Raw genomic sequence first — 26,839 nt, forward strand, 5'->3', positions numbered from 1 at the left:
GGCACGAATGGTTGGCTCAGATTTAAGTGCAAAAATAAGTGTTTTGCCAAGGTTGGTACTGATAATATTAACCCCTTCGTGCCGGATGTTAAAAAAGCCCGCCTGTTTGATATACAGGTGGTAGTGCCGAGCTGGAAACTCGTGCAAGCTTGTCATTCTTGTCGTCTTTGTGTATTATGCTGCTATTTTTTAGTCACTATATTGCCTTCGAAGAGGAAAGTGGACGCTTCTCTTTGAGAGAGAGAGAGAGAGAGAGAGAGAGAGAGAGAGAGAGAGAGAGAGAGAGAGAGAGAGTGTGACATTTGCTAATATTTTAGACACAAGCGGGACGCATGTAGCTTATCTTCGAGAGGAAGAGGGGAGGAGGGAAGGAGAGGGAAACGAAGGAGAGAGAGAGAGAGAGACTAGAAAATTTGTTGTTTTGTATTTGTGTGTGTGTGTGTGTGTGTGTGTGTGTGTGTGTGTGTGTGTGTGTGTGTGTGTGTGTGTGTGTGTGTGTGTGTGTGTGTGTGTGTGTGTGTGTGTGTGTGTGTGTGTGTGTGTGTGTGTGTGTGTGTGTGTGTGTGTGTGTGTGTGTGTGTGTGTGTGTGTGTGTGTGTGTGTGTGTGTGTGTGTGTGTGTGTGTGTGTGTATTTACCTAATTGTATTTACCTAATTGTAACATACGGGAAAAGAGCTATGCTCGTGTTGTCCCGTCTCCATATCTATTAATGTCCAGCTTTTTCTTAAAATCATGAATATTCCTTGCGTTGACCACTTCCACGTCTAAACTATTCCATGCTTCCACCCTTCTATGAGGGAAGCTATATTTTTCACATCTCTCCTATAAGTGGCCATTTTAGTTTTTCCCATGCCCTCTCGACATTCTTTCATTCCACATACACAGATCTTCCCTATCCATTTTTTCCATGCCAATCATCACTCTGTATATTGCTATCAGGTCTCCCCTTTCTCTTCTGTTTTCCAGGGTCGGAAGTTGCATTCTTTTCAGTCTGTCTTCATAAGTCAAATCTCTTAAGTCAGGCACCATTTTCGTTGCAGCCCTCTGTACTTTCTCTAGTTTCCTTATGTGTTTCTTTAAGTTCGAGCCCACTGTATTGTTGCATATTCAAGCCTCGGTCTTATCATTGCAGTAATTATTTTCTTCATCATTTCTTCATCTAAATATACGAACGCCACTCTTATGTTCCTCAATAAGTTCAATACTTCTCCAATTATTTTGTTTATATGTCTCTCTGGCGATAGGTCATTGGTAATTGTCACCCCAAGGTCTTTTTCTTCATGACTGGTTTTATGTCTTCATTTCCTATCTTGTACATACTCCTGATTCTTCTTTCACTCTTGCCAAACTCTATTTTCTTGCATTTTGTCGTGTTGAACTCCATTTGCCATGTACAGCTCCATTTCCATATTCTGTCCAAGTCTTCCTGGAGTAGTTCGCAATCTTTGTCACATCTCACTTTTCTTAACAATTTTGCATCGCCTGCAAATAGGCTCACATAACTGGACACCCCATCCACCATGTCATTTATGTAGACCGCGAACATTACTGGTGCCAACACTGATCCCTGTGGAACTCCACTCTCCACCAATCCCCATTCTGATGGTCTGTCCTTAATTATTGTTCTCATTTCTCTTCCTACCAAAAGTCTTCCATCCATTTTAGTAAACTGCCATGCACTCCTCCTACCATTTCAAGTTTCCAGATCAGTCTCCGGTGTGGTACCTTATCAAAGGCCTTTTTTAAATCCAGATATATTCCATCAGCCCAACCATCTCTTTCCTGTATTACATCTATCACCCTCGAATAGTAACATATCAGGTTTGTCGTGCATGAACGCCCTTTTCTAAAACCAAATTGACACTCACAAAGTATGTCATTTTTCTCCAAGAAGTCTGTCCATCTATTCTTCACCACCCTCTCACACATCTTAGCTACCACACTTGTAAGTGACACTGGTCTATAGTTCAATGGGTCTCTCTTGTTACCTGATTTATAGATTGGGACAATGTTAGCTCTTTTCCAGTCTTGGGGCACTACACCTTCCCTTAATGAGGCATCAATTACTTCACAAACTTTTTCTGCCAGTTGCTCCCTGCATTCTCTTAAAATCCATCCTGATACCCCATCAGGTCCCACAGCTTTTCTCACTTCTAAACTCCCCATCATGTTCTTGATCTCCTCCACAGTTACTTGAAACTCCTTCATAATCCCTTTCTGTTCCATTACCAGTGGTTTGTCAAAAGCAGTCTCCTTTGTGAATACCTTCCGAAAGCATCCATTCATAGCCTCTGCCATTTCCTGGGATCTTCACTGCATACTCCATTTACTTCTAAACTTTCAATACTTTCTATTTTTGATGTTGTTGTTCACATGTCTGTAAAAAGCCTTGGTTGGTCTTTACATTTATCAATTATATCCTTTTCTTGTTTCTTTCTTTCTTCTCTTCTAATCAACACATATTCATTTCTTGCTCTTTTGTAACTTTCCCACTGCTTAATCCGTCTTTTCCTTCTCCACCTCTTCCATGCATCCTCTTTTCTTGTTCTAGCCTTTTCACATCTATCGTTAAACCAGTCCTGCTTTCCAACTTCTCTATGTTGTCTTATTGGTACAAATTTTTCTCACCTTCTTTGTATATTTTTATAAATTCCTTCCACTTTTCATTTGCTCCTTAGCACTCTTGAATTTCATCCAATTTGTCTCTTGAAAGAATTTCTTTAGGTTTCCAAAATCTGTCTTGGCATAATTCCATCTTCCCACTTTATATTCTTCATTTCTTCTAGATTTCTCTTCGTCTATCACCTTGAACTCCAAAACTGCATGATCACTCTTTGCTAAAGGGCACTCCACCCTCATCTCCTCAATGACCATTGGCTCTGTACTAAAGACCAAGTCCAGTCTTGACGATGCTCCCTCTCCTCCAAACCTAGTATCTTCTTTGACCCACTGAGTTAACACATTTTCCATTGCCAGTGTCAATAGTGTATTTCCCATGTTGTCTCTGATCCTTCCATTGACCAGTCCTCCCAACACACCTCTTTACAATTAAAATCTCCCATCATTATAGTTCGTTCACAGCCACCCAACATTTCTTCCAGACATGTTCCTGTATCACTTATCATTTCTTCATATTCCTGTACTGACCATGCATTTGTCTTAGGTGGTACGTACACCACTATGTAGTGCCTCTTTTTCCTTCATTAGTTTCTGCTCTGATCTTTAGCACTTCTGCCTTTCCCATACCTTCTTTCACTTGATCCACCTTTATATCTTTTTAACCAGCAACATCACTCCTCCTCCCATCTTACCTACTCTATTTCTTTTCCAAACATTATATTTCCTTCTCCAACCATCATCAGGTCTTCTCCCTCTCTCAGTTTTGTTTCAGTAAGACCCACAATATCTGGGTTCTTGTCCCTCAAGTAATCGTTGAGTTCTAAAATCCCCGATATCACTCCATTTATGTTGGAATACATTACATTCCGCTCATACGTAAGTTTCTTTAGTCCTTTCTTACTGTACTTTTCTGGGTTATGAACCACTTCCTCAGTCTCATATCCAAGATTCTCCAGAAAAACTCTTTCTTCTCCTCTTCTGTCCTGTGTGTGTGTGTGTGTGTGTGTTTTCACGAATGTTACAAGGCGGACGATGTAACTTATCTTCGAGAGGAGAGGGGATGGAGGAAGGGAAATGGGAGGGAGGAAAGGAAATGGGGAGGAGGAGAGAGAGAGAGAGAGAGAGAGAGAGAGAGAGAGAGAGAGAGAGAGAGAGAGAGAGAGAGAGAGAGAGAGAGAGAGAGAGAGAGAGATGGGAACAGTCTATGCCATTGGGTAATTTTAGACACAAGGCGGGATGCATGTAGCTTATCTTTAGTGATTGGTGGAGACAAGGATGATGGGAGGAGCACTAGGATTTTAAGGACAGCATACGGCGTGTGTAGTTGGTATCCAACACACTATACGGGACAACTGAACTGAAGAAAGCTCAGAAAAGAAATATGACGCCTACGCAGGCGTCACCGTATTTGCTACTGGGGCTTCATGACGCCTACATAGGCATCATCGTATTGAAGGGGTTAAAGTGATATTTGATGCCTTTTGGGCCATGGACAGTCATGATTATTAATAATTAGATTTTTCAAGATTTAGTTTCGAGTGATTTTTTTATTGTGAAAATGGCATTTTTCATCCCAATACACATTTCATGTGAAGGCTGGTTTTAAAAGCTTTCCATTGGTGTATAATACATTATGTTTTCATCCATTTTCGACCGCTTTAACTTTACAGGCGTTTTTCTCAAAACTATGTTAGTGGCGGTTACGCTCCTTAAGCACGAGACGCCTCAAATGTGGTTTCTGACAGTGACTAAAGCATTTTGTTTTTCTGTCTCATCTGTCACCTAGAAGAAGGTACACTTGTTAACCCTTTCCTTCCGGCAATCGTATATATATGATTGCATCAATGCGTCCGTAGCGACGGCGATCATACCCGTAATCAAGAATTTTCGCGCCTCAATTTTGAGCTCCAAGCACGGTTTCTCGAGTCAGATGGTGAGTGGAAGTGTCTGGCATGTTTCCACATGTAATGTTGTCACTATAGCTTTGGAAATTTAGCGCTAACTAAGCTATTTTCCCTTTCTCCGGGCGACACTTGGCAACCCCAGCGACCCGCCGGGTGGAAAGCACCGCGATAAGTGCGAAGAGACATCCTGATAAGAGCGAAGAATCTCAGATCATAACATGGAGCAGGACAGAACATATGTATTTAGCAGTGCTTCTGAGTTTGAAGACAGTGACAGTGAATATTTAGAAGAAGAAACTGAAGAAAGTGAAGTCATTAGTGAGGACTCGGAAAGTGAAAAAAAATATTACCTATCATTCTTTCATGTTAATTTTTTCATTATCTTCAATTTTATAATAAAATGGTAAAAGGTAACTTGTCAGAGAGAGAGAGAGAGAGAGAGAGAGAGAGAGAGATCAACTAACAGGTTGGTGCATGAAAGCGTGTAATACACCTCGGTCGCCTGCTGGTCACCCAGCCAGTCTTCCCCATTACGTGTGCGTGTGTGTGTGTGTGTGTGTGTGTGTGTGAGAGAGAGAGAGAGAGAGAGAGAGAGAGAGAGAGAGAGAGAGAGAGAGAGAGAGAGAGAGAGAGAGAATGTTATTTGCCTCGGTCGCCTGCTGGTCACCCAGCCAGTCTTCCCATTACATGTGCGTGTGTGTGTGTGTGTGTGTGTGTGTGTGAGAGAGAGAGAGAGAGAGAGAGAGAGAGAGAGAGAGAGAGAGAGAGAGAGAGAGATAATGTTATTTGCCTGAAACGATATGAAAAGGGATGAAATCTCTCTCTCTCTCTCTCTCTCTCTCTCTCTCATTGGAAGTGTACAATTTCCCATCCAAGATGAGAGAGAGAGAGAGAGTGTGTGTGTGTGTGTGTGTGTGTGTGGTGTCATCGCCTCCGGCTGTTTCTGGAAGACGGATCACACAGCAGGAGGAGGAGGAATCCTTGATAAGGCATAAACTGAACTTTCAGAGGTCACATCGAGCTACAAAGTACATCATTGTATTCAGAATAACAAAGAGAAAATAATTATTAGTATTCAAACAGTTTTCTGACAATTTCTAGGTTTACCATTTTTAGCCGTCATAGCAAACAGGAAAATAGTTTAAGCGCTGGAAGGAAAGGGTTAAAGCAACTCAACCTATGGAGCACCTCAATGTTATTTCAAGGGACCTGTGCCATCTGTAACTTTTTTTTTTCATACCATGTGGGCTTTTGACGGGAATTTATGGGCTAAAGGGGATACTTTTTGGGGTACCTCCTATCTCAAAGCTCACCCGCTAGGAAACCATTGCCCCGAGTGAGGAAACCTAACCTACACTCGGACCTTGGACAGGATTTGAACCCGTGCGCTTGGAGGTACAGTACATACCCCAAAGCACGCATGGTTCCACTGTACCACGGCGGCCCCTATTGTAACACATACATGCTAAGCATTGTGGATGAGTAATCCTGTTTCTCTTTTGCCTTTCCTTGCCCAAATATGCATAGAAAAACAGTAATCAAATGATTAGAAACTATATTCACCCTCTGTGGAATGCCCAGCTTTATTCACTCTGACCAAGGTTTATCTTTCATGTATCAAAAATTGAAGAGTTATTTATTTCAGAGGGGTATAGTAACTAGCTGGACAACTCCTTACGATCCTATTGGAAATGGCCAGATGGAGCACTATAATGGCATCATTGGGAAGGCAATTTGTCTAACACTTCAAACTCATTACATAGAGAGACAACACTGGGAGATGGTGCTTCTAGAGGTGTTGCTCTTGCAAAGATCACTTTTGTGTACTATAACAAATTGTTAAATTAAATGAATACTTACCAAGTGTGAAGTTTGATCGTAATTTCACGAACAGTGTAACTGCGTCACTTAGGATTAAATGAGATGCCCGCATCACCTGACTTGGGATTAAATGAGATGCCCACGTCACCTGCCACGCACCAGTCATTTCAGAGAGTAGGTTTGAGGAAGCAGTGGTAAATAGTAATATATAGTAAATATCTACATAAATCATGTGGTGATTTCCACACTCAACACTGTGAGAGCAGCGGAAAGGGAAGGGGGACATTTAATCCAAAGTGACGCAGTTAAACTGTTCGTGAAATTACGATCAAACTTCACACTTGGTAAGTATTCGTTTAGTCTTACAATTTCACTTCACGATAGTTTAACTGCATCACAACGGGAGCTTTAGAGTGATTCATCAAACTTACAAAAGAAGTGTTTTGTATATATATATATATCTCGAAGCCATACATATTTATGGAGAGGTATACAACCTGAAACATGTATGCATGCATAAAACAAACATAGCATTCCCAAAGATTTGCTTTAATCAAGTAACTCAAGAACAGAAAAACTGAAATACATTTGCTCAGAACAGTGCATAATCTTATACACACAACAAAGTAGATAAACCCGACAAAACCAAGAACTTAAGACATCACTGCTTTAGCAAACTGACAATGTTTGTTTAGAGGTCTCCTGTAATATTTTGCAAAAGTCAATTCATTGATCCAATCCACAGTGGACAAAATGGTGAACAGTGGGAGCTTTACTGGATGAAGCTGATCTGGTGGAATGAGGAGAAAAGATAGAGAGATCAATGCCAGCAGCTTTCATTATATCTTTAGTCCAACAACGTAAAGTGTCTCTTGATGCCAATTTTACGGGTGGTTTCATTGTTAGAAAAAATCTTTCGTTCTGTCAAGGTAGTGTAAACTAGTGGTGTGGACACATACTCATCTGTCTGGTACATATGCTTCAAAAACTAGTTCAGACACATTGTTACCTGGCCTAGATGTTTTGAGAGAGTCTCCTACTCAGAAAGAAATTCTAGAGTCTGAGATACTCATGTTCCTGATGTCCATTAAGTGTAGTGCTTGACCCCATTGGCCTGATGTTAGTAGCATTAGTATAGTTAATTTTCTTGACAACTGAATGAGTAACAAGTCTTTATTCTGGCCCAGGCTCTTTAGTTGATCTAAAACCAATTCTGAATCCCAAATGGAATGAAGGTGAGCAAAGGATGGTTTCTCCTGGAAGACCGCTTTCATGAACCTGCTAACTAAGAGGTGCCTCCCTGCAGGCTGACCATTGATAAGAGCTACTGTTGAGATGGCTGACTGGAGAGTGTTCATAGAGCTATAACCTCGGCCTTTCTCTTTCTTAAACTCTAAAAATAAGTAATCCAGCAAAACATTTACAGGTGGTGAAAATGAATTAATTTCCTTCCTGCAACAAATTGACACCCATCTGTCAACATGTTTCCCATATTGTGCTTTTGTGCTCTTTCTCCATGAGTTAAGCAGAAATCCGGCAACCTCTGGCAAAAGGCCTTGATTTTGGAAGGATTTCCTGATAAGATCATTGCTACCAGGATTAACTTCTGGGCCTGTGGATGTATCAGGGAGGGATATTGTGGCAGGATCAATGAATGTCGAGGGAGCAAAAGAGGAGTGCCTACCAGCTGTTGAAGGGCCTTCAGGAACCATACTTGAGTTGGCCAAAGAGGGAGAATTGTCATAACTGTTGCCCTGTCTTCCTGTATCTTCTGCAGTACCCTGCCAATGATCCTGAAAGGTGGAAAGGCATATAACTCCCCATTAGCCTAATTGAGTGTAAACGCATTAATATGTGTAGCCTAAGGATCTGGCTTCCAGGCAACATAAATGGGTAGCTGGGTATTGATTCTAGTGACAAAAAGGTCAATAATTGGTGTGTTTACCTATTTGTGATTACAGGGCCCGAGCCGTAGCTCTCTATGTCCTGTCTCTTTGTCCACACTTGTCCAATTTTTCCTTCATTTGACTGACACTCGCCGCACACACCACATCCACGCTCAGTTTGTTCCATGCATCAATGCTCTGATATGGGAAGCTATACTTCTTGATGTCGCTCGTGCAGGAATCTTTCAGTATTTTCTTTGGGTGTCCTCTTAGGTAATTACTGGATGCCATCATGATCAGGTTCTCCCTATCCAATATGTCCACTCCATGTACTATTTTGAACATTGTTATCATATCCCCTCTGACTCTTCTTTCTTCCAATATGCTTAATTCCAGCCTATTTAACCTCTGCTCATACGGTACCTCCTTAAAGTCTGGTATCATTCTTGTTGCTAACCTCTGTACTCTTTCCAGCTTCTTGACATGTTTCTTCATGTATGGTGACCAAATTACTGATGCATATTCCAACTGTGGCCTAATCAGGGTGGTCAATATTTTATTTATCATGTTCCCATCCAGGTAATTAAATGCCCATCCTATACTTTGGAGCATGCTATACGTTTTTCCAAATATTCTATTAATGTGCTTTTCTGGAGACAGATTACTCTGTACAGTCACTCCCAAGTCAAATTTTTCTTCACTGACTTCAATTACAGTCTTCTGCCCCAGCTGGTAGTCCTTATGTGGTCTATATTTACTTCTACCCATTCTCATTACACAGCTTTTGTTGGTATTGAATTCCATTTGCTACGTCCTGCTCCATTCATATATTTTGTCCAAGTCCTTCTGCAGTATATTACAGTCATGCATATTCCTCACTTTCCCCATAATCTTTGCATCATTTGCAAACATATTCATATAACTTCTCACTCCCTCTGGCATGTCATTTATATAGATCAGGAACATGATGGGACCAAGCACCGAACCTTGGGAAACTCCACTGGTTACCCTCCTCCACTCTGACTTCACTCCCTTCACTACTGTCCTCATTTCTCTGCCTGTCAAATAATTTCTCATCCACTCCGTCAGATTTTTTTTTTTTTTCTTTTCTTATACCATGTGGGTTTTTCATGGGAATTTCTGGGCTAAAGGGGATACTTTTTAGGGTACCTCCTATCTCAAAGACCACCCGCTAGGAAACCGTTGCTCCGAGTGAGGAGGCCCAACCTACACCCGGACCGTGGACAGAATTCGAACCCGTGCACTTAGAGACCCCTCGGACCCCAAAGCATGCATGGTTCCACTGTACCACGGTGGCCCCTTGTTCCTCCGATACTACTTAACTTCCACATCAATCTGTTATGTGTGACTTTATCAAATGCTTTTTTTAAGGCTAGGTATATACAATCAACCCATCCATCCCTCTCTTGTAAAATATCGACCACTCTTGAGTAGAAACATAACAAATACACACGATTTCCCTTTTCTAAAGCCAAACTGTTTCTCACTTAGTATTTCTTCGTTTTCCAGGAACTCACACCACTTGCTTTTGATCACTTCTTCACATATCTTACACGTAATGCTGGTCAATGAAACAGGTCCATAATTCAATGGTTCCATGCGACATCCACTTTTGTAAATTGGTACTACATTTCCCCTTTTCCATTCTACTGGCACCTGTCCCGTGTTGATAGATGTTCTTGTTAAATCTAAAATTGGATCTAGCAACTGCTCTTGACATTCTTTTAACATTCTTCCAGACACACCATCTGGTCCCATTGCCTTCTTAACATCTAACTGACTCAAAACTTTTGCAATGTCACTCTTTGTTACAATAATTTCTTTCATCCATCTTGTCACAGGTAACATCCGTCGATTGAATTGTGTTTCTTCTGTGAATACTTTGCAGAAATTCTCATTCAATTTTTCAACAATGACACTTGTATCTTCATATATATAATCTCCAACCTTTAATTTATCAACTGTTTCTTTTTTCAGTAATTTACCATTAATGAATTTATAAAACATTTTGGGATCACTTTCACAATTCTCCACTATTCTCTGTTCAAATTCTTGTTATGCCCTTCTTCTCACTTGAACATATTTATTTCTTGCATTCCTATATGCTTCTCTCTCCACTTCCTCATTATTTCTCTTGTATTTTTCCCATGCCTTTTCCTTCTCCCTTTTTGCCTTATCACAGGTTTTATTAAACCATTGATCTCCCTTTAAGATTTTCTTAGTATATTTTGGCACAAAGTTCTCTGCAGCCTCACTATATATTTCCATAGATTTTTCATATTTTAACTGCATGTTTGTTTCCTGGTACATTTCAGCCAATCCACATTTCCAAAGTAATTTCTCAACTACTTATATCTTCTCTTAGCATAATTTAGGCATTCCTCCTTGTATCCAACTTCATTATCTTTGCTGAACCCCACCTTTACCTCAAATTTCAATAATTCATGATCACTCTTCCCCAAAGGACACACATGCTCAATCTCATTTTCTAGATTTACTCCCTTTGTGAATATCAAGTCCAGTCTCGACGGGGCATCACCCATCCTTCCCCTTGTTGGATGCCTCACCCACTGTGTCATCAAATTTCCCACCGCATAATTTAATAGCTGCTCACCACATTCTCCACCATTCCCCACTTCAAATTCTTCCCAATTGACGTCTTTACAGTTGAAATCTCCAACTATAACCATTTTTGCTTTCTTTGCAGCTTCATTTCTCATTCTTTCCAATGTGCTTTCCACCCTACTATTATACTGATTGTTTGACCATGCACTTGTTTTTGGTGGTACATACACAGTTACAATATTGATATCTTGCCTTCCATCAGTCACTACCACACCCACCACTTCCTCCTTTTTGAGCTTCCATGCATTTCTCAATACATGCTCAGCAGCTACTTGGGATTTTGATGTTATCTTCATGGCTCTAGACTTTCCTTCTTCATACTTTCCCACTCTCATATATTCCTCAACTTCTCCAAATGCATTTTCTTCTTCCGAAATCTTATTCAGCATGGTCTTAATCTTCTCTTCCTCCTTAATTTTTCTCTCCTGCCAGTTTCTTATATTATCTTCCTTTAATCCACTCACCACCACACACTTTTTTTTTCTGCAATATTTCTCACCATTGTCTCCTCTTGCTGTAGAACTTTAATAATCTTCCATTGGGCCAACTCACTCTTTTCTTTTTCTTGTTGTTTAATTATTTCTCTAAAGCTGTTGTGTGCTTCTTCATTGTTTTTTTTTCACCTCCTCCAGCCTAGTGTCTCTTTGATTACTTTTCTCCTCTCCTTCTTTTAGTTTTCTTTCCATCTCGGTTATTTTTACGGTTAATTCCTGACACTACTTTCCCAAGAGCACATTTTTATTTTCCATTTCCAGTTTTTGTTTCAACAACTTGGCATTTTCCCTGGTAAGCACTAAGACTTCCTTACGGAAGGCTTCATTTTCTATTATGACTATCCAGCTTTTCTTCTATTATCACTATTGTTCCAATTCTTTTCTCCATATTCTCAACCCTTCTGTCCACACTCACTTCCCTCAGTCCTGGGGAATCCAAAAATCCCACAAATGAATCCCTTCTCGCCTCTGCCATGTTTATGGGTATCAGCTGTTTGCGGGTCGGTGACCGCACAAACAAACTGCACACACACTTTATTCCTTCCTTATTTTGTGACACTCCTCACTTTCCCCCACTCATCACCTCATTGGACCATAGAGACATCCCTATCACTGCTCGGGCCCTGTATATTCACGTATAGGTAATTGTTTTGGTGCTGTGGCGGGAGCTTCCGTTCCGACGTCTTGTCAGTCCGGCAGTCTGACAGTGTGTGTGTGTGTGTGTATAAAAGATCTGGCACAGCAATTTGAAGACCTTGGGCAATAACATCCATTCAATATCTAAGTTTTTTACTCGGGATTATCTATCTGCCTCAACATTATGGAGTCCCTTTATATACTCTGCTTGACTCAGCCCAAGCAAATATATTTTCTATTACAGCATTAAAGTTAGGTTTAATGCTGCCATCCCTGTCTATACAGGCAACAGCTGTGGTGCTGTCCGATCGAAGGCAGATATGAGTATCCTTGTAATCCTTGCATAAAGATTTGAGCCCCAATAGAATAACTTTTAGTTCTAAGACATTAATATGATCTAGCTCCACATGAGCCCAGTGACCTCCTGTCTTGGCATCTCCTGTTGTTGCACCCCAACCAGTCAGGCAAGCATCAGAGAACATTTCTATCTGGGGGGGAAGAAGGATGTAGGGACTTGGATTGAGTGTCTATGTTGTTAATCCACCAATTGATTAACATTCTGGCATGATTATCCAGGGTAATTGTGGAATGATAATCCCCATGATTTCTAGCTAATTCTCCATTCCTAACAATCTCCAAATACTTATATCTCAGTGGGGCCAATTCTATGGCAGGGTTAGAGGCCATGGTCATTCCAATAAAGGAGGTCAAGTCATGCAGTGTGACGACACCCTTTAGTAGAAGTCTGCCTTGCTCTTTGATGTGCTCTCGTCTATGAGAAGGCAACGTAGCAGTCATATTGACAGAGTTTAACAGTACTCTCAGGAATTCCACCTCTTGGGTAGGTTTGACTACAGATTTTAGAACATTGATTGTGAGCCCTAGCGAGTCAAAAAAACTTCATAGCATAACCCACATTGATCCTTAATTCCTCCGCTGATGATGCAATAAAGAGGCAGTCATCTATGTAAGAAATTACACAAATCCCAAGTTTCCTGAGGAGAGAAAGGGGTGGTTTTAATAATTTTGTGAAAACTTGGGGAGCCGAAGTCAGTGCCTGGGGAAGACATGTAAACTAAAAGCAGTTATTTCTCCAAAAGAATTGGAGCCATTTCCTGTCTCTGGGGTAATAAACACAGAAAAGTAAGCATCTTTGAAATCTATAGTAGAGAAGAAACAATTAGGTTGAATTAACTGAATCGCATCCTTGATGGAGTCCATTTTAAAGTGTATATGTGTAATATGTTCATTCAGTTCTTTCAAATTCAAGATAACTCTGGCTGAACCATCTTTCTTAATAGTTGGGAATACATTAGAGATAAAATCTAGTAGCTGTGGTTCACATCTTTCAACAATTTTGTGCTTAAGGAAACCAACCATGGCAGAATCCAGGGCAAGAGTGTCTGCTACCGAGAGGTGAAGGGGGGTAGGAATTCCTATCTGCCTGGGCAAGCTATCAAACTCAAGAATTCTACCATCCACAATATCATGGATCCATTTGTCCTTGGACAGTGCTTTCCATTGCAGCCTGGCTACATGAATTTTGCCACCCACAAAATTTTTAGGAGTATTGAACAAGGGGTAAACAGAGCCACTCACCAGAAGCTAGTTTACTGGGAGGTTGATTGTCTGTGCGTCCCCCTCCCCTGGGATGCCCTCTGGCATAAAAAAGGCTTTGCCTGGTTCCTTGGTCTGTCCTGTTGGTAGGGTTGCCTAGGCAACTGCTGGGTATAAGAGAGACGAGCCACTTGTCTGTGCTGTGGATACTTCCTAGGTCCAGTTGCCTTGTAAAGAAGGAAGAAGGGCCTTCCTAACTTCTTCGTCTTATGGATTTTGTCACACTTTTTGGCCACATCAAATGGAAACAGTTAATCTTTGCCAACCTCGCAGTCCCACCTGCAGAGATCTACTAGGGTTTAATCATGCACATGGATACGTGCCACTTCTTTCCTAAGGTGGTTACTGGGAGGTTGATTGTCTGTGCGTCCCCCTCCCCTGGGATGCCCTCTGGCCTAAAAAAGGCTTTGCCTGGTTCCTTGGTCTGTCCTGTTGGTAGGGTTGCCTAGGCAACTGCTGGGTATAAGAGAGACGAGCCACTTGTCTGTGCTGTGGATACTTCCTAGGTCCAGTTGCCTTGTAAAGAAGGAAGAAGGGCCTTCCTAACTTCTTCGTCTTATGGATTTTGTCACACTTTTTGGCCACATCAAATGGAAACAGTTAATCTTTGCCAACCTCGCAGTCCCACCTGCAGAGATCTACTAGGGTTTAATCATGCACATGGATACGTGCCACTTCTTTCCTAAGGTGGTTGAGAAAGTTCACAGAGGAGGTCAAAAGTCTAAGGCTGTTATTAAGTCCATGTAGGTAGCTATTGATAGAGCTGCCTTTCCTCTCCCCTATATCACTTATGCACTGAGTAATCAGTACCAACACTTTGGAAATGAAACCATTTGTATAGACAAGTTGGGCGTCCATAAGGCAACCCCTACACTCATGGCCTTAGTGAGAGCAGAGTTGGTTGACGGCACGGTCAAGTTCGGGACATTGCTGGGCAGCTTGATTTTCCCACAGGTGAGTTTCACACCCTCAGATGTAGGCCGACATCTCAAACTTGTATTGAGTATGGTAGCCAAACGCTCTGACAGCGGCTCGCCCTTTTCCTCCTCACCGTGGAAGTGGCCAGAGAGTTCCTCAAGAACTTTAACCCATAAACTGCGGCACTCACATTCAGAGGGTGTCTCCTGGTGCGGCTAAATCAGCGAATGATTGACTTTCAATGAATGATATATACTTTATAAAGATGTGTCACAAATATTTCATTTCACAATTCTGTAACTCAAAATTTACTGTAGCTACCATATTTCTAAGTATTTTTTGCCTCAAAAATGGATTTCTGGCAATATCTGGAGGCATTGTGGAGAGCGGGATGGAAGGAGGGAAGTAGGGGGAGGCGGCAGGGGGGATACACACTGACCGCTTGTTGCCACTGTTCGTCGACGGGACAGTGTTGTCAACGCTCGAAGTTGAACTGATACAAAGATTCAATGTTGTGCCTCTCTCTCTCTCTCTCTCTCTCTCTCTCTCTCTCTCTCTCTCTCTCTCTCTCTCTCTCTTGCTTGCTTGCTTCAAGAGAAATAAATGATAAAACAAAAGTATTTTATTTCTATAATGGCAATTTCCATATAAGTAATATTCTTTCCATTATTCTGCCACTAATATTTTGAATCACAAATAAAGTAAATGGCATCAAAGTATATGGAGTAAACAACATATATATGGAATGGATATATTGGTCAAATAAAAATGTATATGCACTGGTAATGGTAATGCGAAATATTGCTCTAGATCAGACATAAACATAGCCTCCTATTATTTCACAATTTTTTTGTCTTTCTCTCTCACACACTTTGTTCAAAATAAATAGGTGAAACAAAAATACTCTTTTGCTTGGTTCACAATAAATAAAGTAACAAAATATTAGTTCCGTGTAAGCCACAATAATATACATATCATACTATATATCTGTGTATTTACCTAGTTATATTTACCTAGTTGTAGTTTTACAGGGCCTAGGCTTTATGCTCGTGTGGCCCCATCTCCATATCTACACTTATCCAATCTTACTTTAAAAGTATGCACACTCGTTGCAGACACTACTTCTTCATTTAAACTGTTCCACGTCTCAATACATCTTTGTGGGAAACTATATTTTTTAATATCTCTCAGACATCTTTCTTTTCTCAGCTTTTTACTATGTGTGTGTGTGTGTGTGTGTTTGTATTTACCTGTTTGTGTATTACAGGGCCCGAGCTAAGCTCTCTGTGTCCTGTCTCCTTGTCTACTCCTGTCATATCTCTCTTTCATCTGATTGACACACACCACATCAACGACATCACTGCTCAGTTTATTCCACTTATCAATACTACGATGCGGGAAACTGTACTTTCTCATGTCATTCAGACAGATGTCTTTTATTAGTTTTTTTCCATGTCCTCCGAGATGATTACTTGTGGTCACCTTTTATCAATTCTCTGTCCAATATGTCAATCTTGTTCACCAATTTATACATAGTTATCATGTCACCCCTTGTTCTTCTCTCTTCTAATGTGGTCAGCCCCAGCTCCCTCAGTCTTTTCCCCCCCAGATGGGAACCGCCTTGTCGTGGTGGGGGGGCTTGCGTGCCCCTGTGACCTGGCGAGCTAGGCTAGAGGGGGCTTAGGCCCCTGCTTTGCCCTTTCGAGGGGGAGAGGGCTACCCATGCTAGTAAGGTCGCCAGTGAGGTCTGAGTGGGAAGGAGGATTCCCCTCCACAAGGGCCTCCCACAGCACACTCTTGTTCTGGGAGTTCTTCTGAGGGATGCATTTCTGCTGCATGTGACTCCCTTTTGATGGTAAATGTTAATCCATCTTTTTCTTATCACGCCTTGCACTCACTTCTCAAGGTGTATGGCACGATTCTCCGTATTCGGCTTGTTTACGATAAGGATTTTCCGTCTAACCGCTGCTATGTAACGTTTCTGTCATGCGATGAAGACTGTTTGGCTGTAGAACATGTAGCATCCCTGCCCCTTGCTGGCTCTGGCTTTAAGACAGAACTTCTCCACTCTCGCAATATTTCGGACAGTGAAACGGACTACATCCCAAATCTTTTTGACCACCATTCAGAGAGTTCAGTTCCTGAAGTCCGCCAGATCCCGCCTCCACGTTGGTTTGTGGCATACTACAGAAATGGGCGCGGGAATTTTATCCATGCCTCCCGGTACTTGTCTAAAGAGATCGGCACGATTCCTGAGGGCAACCTCAAGAAATATGATAAGGGGGTGCTAGTGCGAGCGAAAGTTATCACGCAGGCAAGGATGTTGCAACATCTACCATGTCCTTCTGACAGCATGTTTGAGACTATTAAGGCACATCCCACCTTTGATTACAGTAAAGGTTATGTGTACAGTCAGGATCTCTATGAATTTTCTGAGGAGGAAATACTGGCTATGTGTCCTACCTCAGTCCAGAAGGTGACTAAGATGAGGGACTCCTCCAACATGGTCCTTCTCTCCTTTTTTTGGGTCCACCCTCCCTGACCGTGTTAATGTCGGACCTATTAATCTTAGGGTGAGGCGTTTTGTTTCTCGTCCTCTTCAGTGTTTCTCATGCTATGGGTACGGTCACGGCAAAAGCTCGTGTAAGGAAGCTTCTTGATGTGGTAATTGCTCTGCACTAGACTCACATTCTGAAGAGCATTGCAATGCTGCTGCTTACTGTTTCCATTGCCGTGATGCTCACCAGGTACGTTCCAGGCAATGCCCCAGGTATCACCTGCAGCAGGACATTTTACAGCTTGCTAACTCTCAGTTCATCAGCCTTGGTAGTGCCCGCCACGAACTCCTTTACCGCCAGAAGGACAGTACTGGTGTGATATCCTATGCTTCTTTGGCCGCTCGCTCTTCAGCTGAGTCTGCCGGTCCGAAAACAACTGCTACCTCTCGCTCTGTTGGGGCTGGTGGTCCTGTTCATCTGACTAATAGGTTTGCCCTTTTGTCCGACGACTCAGCTGAGTCACCTGCAAGAAGCGACGAGAATAATACGGACTTGACCAAACTAACCCATGTAGTGGATGTCCATTTGCCCCCTGTATCGCCTAAGCCTTTGAAGAGCCTGACCAAACGGCACCGCGGCTCTGCGGAGTCGATAGATTTAGCTCAGCATAAACAATCTAAGGTTTCTCCCGGTGTACATGATCGTGAGTCCTCCAGGGACCGTTCTGCAATGGTAGCGCTAGTTGTTTCTGTCCAGCCTTCTGTGATGCCCTCCGTCTCAGATCGGGCTTCTTGTGATGAGGACGGTCTTAGCATGGAGACGTCCGATGATATTGTCACAGCCGTCCCTCATGGACCAGCTGTATCAAAAAGTGCAGTCCAGCCTGACCCTCGTCTTCCGATGACCGGCAGGAGTGATGATGGTTTGCATCACTCACCGGTAGGCCGAAAAGAGCGGTCCAACGACCCGGCACATCTCAACTCCCGGTGTCTTCTCGTCGGTTGATTATTTCTAGTCAGGTGAGTCACAGGCAGCCCATTCAAAAGACTCGCCCGTCCACTGCACCTAAATAGTCATCTTCAAGCTTCTACAGTGGAACTGTAGAGGCCTTCACGCCTCGTGGGGGGGAACTCCGAGCTTTATTGTCGGAGTTCTCTCCAGCCTGTGTAGCTTTACAAGAGACTATGCTAGGTGATAGTACTTATTCTAGTCCTCCTGGCTATTGTGCCTTTTTTAGCACTCCTTTCCCTGACCAGGGCCACCACGGTGGCACAGCTATCATTGTCTGTCAAGACATACCTGTTGTCCCCTTGCAACTCAACTCTCCCCTTCAGGTGGTTGCTGTTAAAGTTTTTATGGGACGATCCTACACTATTTGTAGTTTATATCTCCCTCCCCGGCTTCCTGTCTCCAAGGGTGAGATTGACGGCGTGGTGCGTCAGCTGACTCTGCCTTTTCTTTTATTGGGAGATTTTAACGGCTGCCACCCATTGTGGGATGAAGGTGCTAGTAATCCTCGTGGGGTTTTAATCGGTTCTTTTATTGAGGATGAGGGATTGGAGGTTTTAAATTCTGGGGATGTCACACATTTCCATAGTCCTACTGGGACTTTTACCGCTATCAATCTTTCTCTGTGTACATCTAATTCTTTCCTTGATTTTAATTGGCGGGTCCTACCGGATTTGCACGGTAGTGACCACTTTCCGATTTTATTAGAATCTGTGAACTCTGAGCCACAGTACCGGCCCCCACGCTGGGTTTTAGACAAGGCAGATCGGCCTCGATTCACAGACCTTAGCTCTTTTATCCATCCGTTGGCTGACTTTTCTACTTGTGCTGAGGCTGTTGATTATTTTACCGATTTTATACGTTCAGTAGCACTTCAGACAATCCCTAGGATGTCCGGTCGCTTTACTAAGCGTCCCGTTCCTTGGTGGAACGCAGCATGCACTAAAGCTGTGAAAGAAAAATGGGCAGCTTTCTCTCGTCTCCGGCGACATCGTGGGGACCCGCAGTGCCTGGAAGCTTTTCGGCGCTGTTGAGCTCGGGCCCGCCGCGTTTTGAAAGAGGCACAAAGAGCCTCTTGGAAAGCTTACGTATCTTCCATTAATGCCCGCACCCCTCTTACGGATGTCTTTACCAAAGTCCGCCGAATTGCTTGGAAGTATTCTGCTCCTCCCTCACCAGTTTTGATATCTGCAGGGCGAACGGTGGCAGACCCTAAGACTGTCGCCGACCTCTTTGCAGAGCACTTTACCAAAATTTCCTGGAAGGATCCTGCAGCCCCGGGCGCACGTCACCGCCAGAGAATGGAATCTCTTGGCATAAATTTTTCTTCCTCTGGAGGGGAATCCTATAATGTCCCCTTCTCTGCCTCCGAGTTGCGGACAGCTTTGTCCCAGTGTCATGACTCTTCTCCTGGTCCTGACGACATTCCTTATGTCTTTTTGCGTCACATGTCTGACCGGGCTTTTAGCTTTTTATTAAATGTATATAATATGATTTGGCATACCGGTGACTTTCCATATTCTTGGGCTGTGGCAGTGGTTCTCCCATTTTCGAAGCCTGGGAAAGATCATCTCCAGGCTATGAATTACCGTCCTATATCTTTGACATCTTGTATTTGTAAAGTGTTAGAAAAGATGGTAAATGTAAGACTCATGTGGTACTTGGAGAGGGGGAAGTACTTGTCATCGGTACAGTATGGCTTCCGTAAGATGAGGTCTACTACTGATGCTCTTTTATCCCTAGAGTCTTCCATTTGTGAGGCCTTCGCTAATCACCACCATCAAGTAACAGTCTTTTTTGACCTGGAGAAGGCCTACGACACGGCTTGGTGTCATGGCATTTTACAGTCTTTGTTTAATTTTGGCCTTCGTGGCCACCTTCCTCTTTTTATCCAACAGTTTTTATCCAGATGTTTTTTACGGGTTCGAGTGGGGAGTGTTCTCTCTGAGGCTACTGCTCTAAATGATGGCGTTCCACAGGGAAGTATTCTTAGTGTTACATTATTCGCAATCGCCATAAATGGTGTTATTGATACTCTACCAGATGGCGTTCACAGGCGTTCGTTGCTGCTGCTTCACCGTACACTCATACTTCTGAAGCTGGAATACAGCTCTGAGATGTACTCATCCGCAACGGATGCACGACTACGCACGCTTGACCCCGTGCATCATGCTGGGGTCTGCTTGGCTACGGGTGCATTTCGGACATCTCGAATACCTAGCCTTCTAGTGGATGCTGGTTTCTGGCCGCTCGACTTCCGGCGCCAGTCTTCAATGCTCCGGTGTTGGTTTCGCACTCACCGTCTTCCCGATTTTGTCCTTTGTCTGTCAATATTGCGGGACTTGCTTTCGCAGGTGTATGCCACTTGACCGAGTCTACCTAAACCTTTTGGCCTTCGAGTGGCAAATCTTATGGCAGACTTATCTATTGACCCCACTCCTGTCTTCTCTTTCCGGCTCCCACGAGTTGGTTATTGGCAGCTTCCTGTTGTGTCTTTATGCCCTCCTACCATTGATGGTAAGAAGAATTTACTGCCAGCTCTGTCCCACACACGGTTTTTAGAACACTTTTTTATCCATTCTAATGATATTCCTGTCTTTACTGATGGTTCCAAATCTGGCGCAGGTGTCGGGTTTAGTGTAGTTTTTCCCTCTTTTTATCGGTGTGGCAGCCTTCCTTCATTGGCGTCCGTTTTTACGGTGGAGCTCTCTGCCATAGTCCTAGCTTTACAGATAATTTTTACTCTCCCTGTTTCGTCTTTTACAATTTTTAGTGACTGTCGCAGTGCTCTTACTGCTCTCTCCTCTTTTATTTCCCTTTACCCATTGGTTTTACCAGCCCTAGAGTGGCTATATCTTCTTACCAGAAGAGGATATCGTGTTGGGTTCTGTTGGGTCCCTGGTCACGTAGGTGTTCCGGGGAATGAACACGCAGATCGCCTCGCTAAAGAGGCAGCAAGTCGCGCTCCATCTCCTGCCCCTGTTTCGTTTCGAGATGTATTTTACACTATTCGTGTGGCGGTTGCAGCAATTTGGCAGAGGAGATGGCTAACGGGGGTCGCAACCTCGAAAATGGGAGAGATCACTACTTCTTCTATCCCTCAGTGGACATACTCCCATGTCCGGGATCGCTGTGCACAGACTTTATTGGCGCGACTTCGTATAGGTCACACGTACCTTACACAAAGGTACCTCCTGACTAGGGTCCATCAACCTTACTGTGATGACTGCTTGATGCTGCTCACCGTGCAGCACCTGTTGGTAGAGTGCCCTAGTTTGACCGAGTTACGACGCCGCTATCTCTACCGCGACAGCGGTAGAGATAGCGGTGTCTATTGTATCTCAAGGGTCCTTGGACCGGAGTGCCTGACCCGGGGCTATGACGTTTTTAGATTTTTGGGAGAAGCTGGACTTCTCCCAAATTTGTGAATTTTATCTGATTTTATTATATGTATTTTAATGTTTTCTTAAATTTTATTGTATACTGTATTTTAGTTTCTTTTGATTCTAGTATCTTTCTTTGTTTTTAGTTTTGTAGTTTTTAATTGCTTTTAGTTAGTTTTTTATTTTATGGTGTCCTTTTTTTTTAGTTAGTTTTTTATTTTATGGTGTCCTTTTTAATATTTTGTAGCGGTGCCAGATGACCGCTGATGTTGTGGCGTCTTATTCTAAATCATCCATCCATCCCTCAGTCTTTCCTCATAGTCTAACTCCTTGAATCCTGGTACCATCCTTGTTTCCAGCCTCTGTACCCTTTCCACCTTCTTCACATTTTTCTTCATGTGTGGTGACCCGACGCAAGCTGCATATTCTAACTGGGGTCTTATTAAAGTGCATAGTATCTTCTTCATCATTCCTTCATCTAGGTAGTGGAATTATTATATGTTTTCCCAAATATCTTGTTTATGTGTTTCTCCGGTGACAGTGTTTTGCACGTTTACTCCTAAGTCTTCCTCCTCATTGGTCTCTTCAATTTTCTCATCTCCCAGCCTGTAATCCTTGTTTGGTCTGTATCTACTTCCCATTTTCATAACATGGCTTTTGTTTATATTAAATTCCATCTGCCACTCTTTACTCCACTCATATTTTATCAAGATCTTCCTGTAACTTGTTACAATCTTCCACATTCTTTACTCTCCTCATAATTTTAGTATCGTCCGTGAACATATTCATGTAACTGTCAATTCCTACTGGAATATCATTAACATAAATCAAAAACATGATGGGACCAAGCACTGACTCTTGTGGAACTCCACTGGTTACCTTTTTTCACTCTGACTTTTTTCCTTTCACCATTGTTTGCATTTCTCTTCCCACTAAGTAATTTTCCAGCCATTTTGCTAGTTTATCACTTACTCCTCCAGTCTTCTTTAGTTTCCACATCAGTCTATTGTGTGGCACTTTATCAAAGGCCTTTCTCAAGTTCAGGTAGATAGCATCCACCCATTCCCTCTATGTTGTAGTATGTCAGTCCCTCTTGAATAAAAACATAATAAATTGGATACGCACGATCTTCCTTTTCTGAAACCAAACTGTCTTTCACTCAGGATGTTTTCACTTTCTAGATACTCACTCCAATTTGCTTACTTGTCTGAAACCAAACTGTCTTTCACTCAGGATGTTTTCACTTTCTAGATACTCACTCCACTTTGCTTTAATTACTTCTTCACATACCTTGCGCAATATACTAATCAATGATACTGGTCTGTAATTTAATGGTTCCATTCTACTTCCATTCTTATATATAGGCACAATGTCAGCTCTTTTCCACTTTTTCAGGACTATTCCTGTTCGTATGGAGGTTTCCACAATATCAAATATGGGGTTCAACAATTGATCTTTACATTCTTTCAGCAACCTTCCAGATATGCCATCAGGCCCCATTGATTTATTAATATCCAGATTGCTTATAATTTTCCTTATATCTTCTTTAGTAACCATGATGTTGTGCATTTGCTTTATTTCTGTAGGCCTTTCTCCTGTAAAATGCTCCTCCTTTGTAAACACTTTGCAAAAATTGTTGTTCAATATTTCAGCTATATCTCTAGCATCCTCATATACTTCTTCCCCAACTTTTACTTTTTCTATTGCCTCCCTTTTATTTAATTTTCCATTTATGAATTTGTAAAACATTTTAGGGTCACTATCACAGTTTTCCACCACTCTCTGTTCATATTCCTTTTGTGCTGTTCTCCTTACTTCAACATATCTATTCCTTGCTGTTTTGTAGACTTCTCTTGATAATACATCACTGTATTTCTTAAGTTTCTTCCATGGCTTTTCTTTGTTCTTATTTGCTTTTTCACAATTTCACAAACTTCTTCACAGCACAGTTATATGAATCCATAAATTTATCATATTTCAATTGCATATTCACTTCCTGGTACACCACAGACCAGTCAATTTCATTAAAGAACTCTCTTATATGGTTGTAATTTGCCCTGACATAATTAAATTTTTCCTCCTTGTACTCCTTATTCTTTTCCATGCTTAATTCTGTATCCAGCTCAAATCTTAGGACATCATTGTCGCTTTTCCCCAAGGGACATTCATGTTCAATTTCCTCTTTAGAGATGCCCTGGTAAATACCAAATCCAACCTTGCTGCAACATCCTGTCCCTTGCACCTTGTTGGTGATCTCACCCACTGTGTCATCAAGTTATTTGTTGCTACCTTTAACAATTCCTCTGCCCACTCACCACCATTCACCACTTCATAGTCTTTCCACACTATTTCTTATAATTAAAGTCCCGACTATCATCACTCTATCCTTTCTGATGAGTTCTTGCTTCATTCTGTCTAGAGTATTTCTCATCACCATTAATGCTGTTCATATTCCAAGCACTGGTTCTGGGTGGTATGTATACTGTTATAATATTAATGTCCCTCTTACCATCTGTTATAAGCATACACATCACTTCCTCATTTCCCTTACTAAATAAAGTTCACCTCCTTCACTATCAGATCTTTTTTAGTAAAAACCATTATACCACCACCTCCTTTATTCTTTCTATCATTTCTCCATACTTTGTAGTGTTTTACATCAAACCAATTTAGCTTTATTTTGGGCCTTAACTTTGTTTCCACCACACATATTATGTTTGGTTCACTGTTTCTTAGGTAATCAATACATTCTAGCCTTTTAGACAGAAATCCATCTATATTTGTGTATGTCACTTGAATTCCATTCCTAATCTCTTTCTTCCATGTTTCAGTCTGTGTACTGTCTATTCCGTCTGTTTTATCCACCACTTCTTCAGCCTCACATTTCTCATCCTCCAAAAAAACTTGGTCTTTTCCTCTTCGGTTCTTTCCTCATTCTTCTCTCTCACTTCAGTTACAAGCTCTCTCATTTTCATTCTTTCCTCCTGTGTCATATTTCTTCTTATGTAAATTGTTTTGGTTTCCTTGTAGTCTTTAAGTTTCCAGGCCCTCCTCAGCAAGGCCTCGGCTGCCACCTGAGACTTTAATTTCAGTTTTAATGGTCTACTCTTGCCTTCTTCATAAGCTCCTAGTCTTACACTTTCCTCTGCCTCAGCATATTGGCATTCGTCCTCCTCTGAGATCTTATTCAGTAAAAACTTTATCCTGTCATTTTCCTTATCCCTTCTATCTTGCCAATTCCTGTTAGTTTCCTCTCTCAAACCTGTTATGATCACGCATTTTTTCTTTTCAGCAATATCTCTCACCACATACTCATTTTCCTTCAAAGCCTTAACCATTTTACTCTGTGTAATCACTTTATTTTCTTCTTGCTTTTTCATCCTCTCATTGAAGCACTTTTGTACTTCTTTGTTTTCATGTTTCACTTCCCTCATTCTAGCATCAATTAGGTTGAGGCACTCCTCCTTCCCTAAGTCACCCTCAGATATTTTCTTTTCCATTTCAAGTAGTTTAGCCTTCATTTCGTCACATTGTTTCCTTAGATGCTGATTTTCTTTTTCCATTTCCACTTTCTCTCTCAGTAATTCCTTGTTCTCCCTCGTTAGCATGTAGATTTCTTTTTTGAAGGTATCATTCTCCGCTATAACTCCATCTAACTTCTCTTCTATAGATCTAATATTGACAAACTTACTCTCTAAGGCCTGAATTCTTAAATCCATGTCCAATTTGTTTAATCCACTTGGAGTGGTCACAAATCCCTCAAAATCTCCGCTTCTAGGGGTCGACTCATGTTACCGCCAGCAGTTTCACCCAAAACAAAAACATTGCCGACACTCTCTGGTTAGGGACTATTCTCCATTTTCATTTGAAAATGGTCTATTTTCTGCACTTTTTCAGAGCAGGACACCGACAGGACACTAATTATGCCCGATAGAGATACCCGGGCCCTGCAAACACTATAGGCTATTGCTCCTTTTCCCTTGTCCTCAGTTGAAGACGAGCTGTCTTCAGGACTCCCTCACTCAGTGGTGGTGCGGCGGTGTGTGTGTGTGTGTGTATTTACCTAGTTGTATTTACCTAGTTGTAGTTTTACAGGGCCTGGACTTTATGCTCGTGTGGCCCCGTCTCCATATCTACACTTATACAATCTTACTTTAAAAGTATGCACACTCGTTACAGACACTACTTCTTCATTTAAACTGTTCCACATCTCAATACATCTTTGCAGGAAACTATATTTTTTAATATCTCAGACATCTTCCTTTTCTTAGCTTTTTACTATGCGATCTTGTGCTTCGAATGTCATATTCTTCTCTCAGGATCAGTTTCTCATTATCCACTTGGTCCATTCCATTGATCAATTTATAAACTTGTATCAGATCTCTTCTCTCCCTTCTTTGTTCCAGGGTTGGTAGATCCATAGCCTTTAGTCTCTCCTCATATGTCATCCCTTCAAATTCTGGAACCATTCTTGTAGCCATTTTTTGTAGTCTCTCCAACTTCCTTATGTGTTTCTTTTTATGAGGGGTCCACACTTCTCCTGCATATTCCAATCTGGGTCTTATCTGGGTACTTATTAATTTCTTCATCATTTCTTTGTCCATATAGTGAAATGCTACTCCAATATTCCTCAGCAAATTATATGTTTCTCTAAAAATTCTATCAATATGGCTTACCGGTTAATTGTTTTCTTCCATCGTCACTCCTAAGCCTTTTTCTTTTTTCACTTTCTCCATTTCTACTCCATCTCCCATCTTATAGATTCCCACGGGTCGTCGTTCACTCTTTCCCATTTCCATGACATAGCTTTTGTTCACATTGAATTCCATTTCCCACGTTTTACTCCATTCCCAGATCTTATTTAGGTCTTCTTGCAGTATTTCACAATCCTCTTTTTGCTTTATAACTCTGCACAGTTTTGTATCATCTGCAAACAGATTTATGTTGCTGTTCACTCCTTCTGGCATGTTGTTAATATAAATGAGGAAAAGTATTGGTGCCAATACTGACCTCTGTGGCACTCCGCTTTCTACTGCTCTCCACTTGGACTTCATATCTTTAACTATCGTCCTTATTTCTCTCCACCCCAAATAATTTTCTATCCATCTCAATGTGCTTCCTTTTAAGCCACCCTTCTTCTCTAACTTCCATAGTAATCTTGCATGTGGCACTTTGTCAAATGCCTTTTTTAAATCCAAATAAATACAGTCAACCCATCCCTCTCTCTCTTGTACTCTATCAACAATTCTAGAATAGAAACTCAATAAATTAGTTACACACGACCGTCCTTTTCTAAAACCAAATTGGCTATTTGATATTAATTTGTTGTCTCGATCCATTGTTTCTTTATTATTCTTTCACACATCTTGCATATTACACTAGTTAGTGATACTGGTCTGTAATTTAAA

The 26,839-nt window shown here is 41.8% G+C and overlaps 2 protein-coding genes across 5 annotated transcripts in view; one reads left to right on the forward strand and one right to left on the reverse strand.

The window, feature by feature from the left end:
• LOC123500145 (endoribonuclease LACTB2-like) overlaps nt 1-26,839 on the forward strand; it is a 158,149-nt gene that overhangs the window by 11,371 nt on the left and 119,939 nt on the right. The gene's annotated exons all lie outside the window — the stretch shown is intronic.
• Nucleotides 5,851-26,839, reverse strand: part of LOC123500144 — a 124,163-nt gene continuing 103,174 nt past the window's right edge. For both annotated transcript variants that reach the window (XM_045248821.1, XM_045248819.1), the window contains one exon: nt 5,851-8,138. In XM_045248821.1, coding sequence (XP_045104756.1) covers nt 7,386-8,138 — 753 coding nt within the window. In that variant the 3' untranslated portion in view covers nt 5,851-7,385. The remainder of the gene's footprint in view (nt 8,139-26,839) is intronic.

This window comes from Portunus trituberculatus, chromosome 50 (assembly GCF_017591435.1).
Source record: "Portunus trituberculatus isolate SZX2019 chromosome 50, ASM1759143v1, whole genome shotgun sequence".
Lineage (NCBI taxonomy): Eukaryota > Metazoa > Arthropoda > Malacostraca > Decapoda > Portunidae > Portunus > Portunus trituberculatus.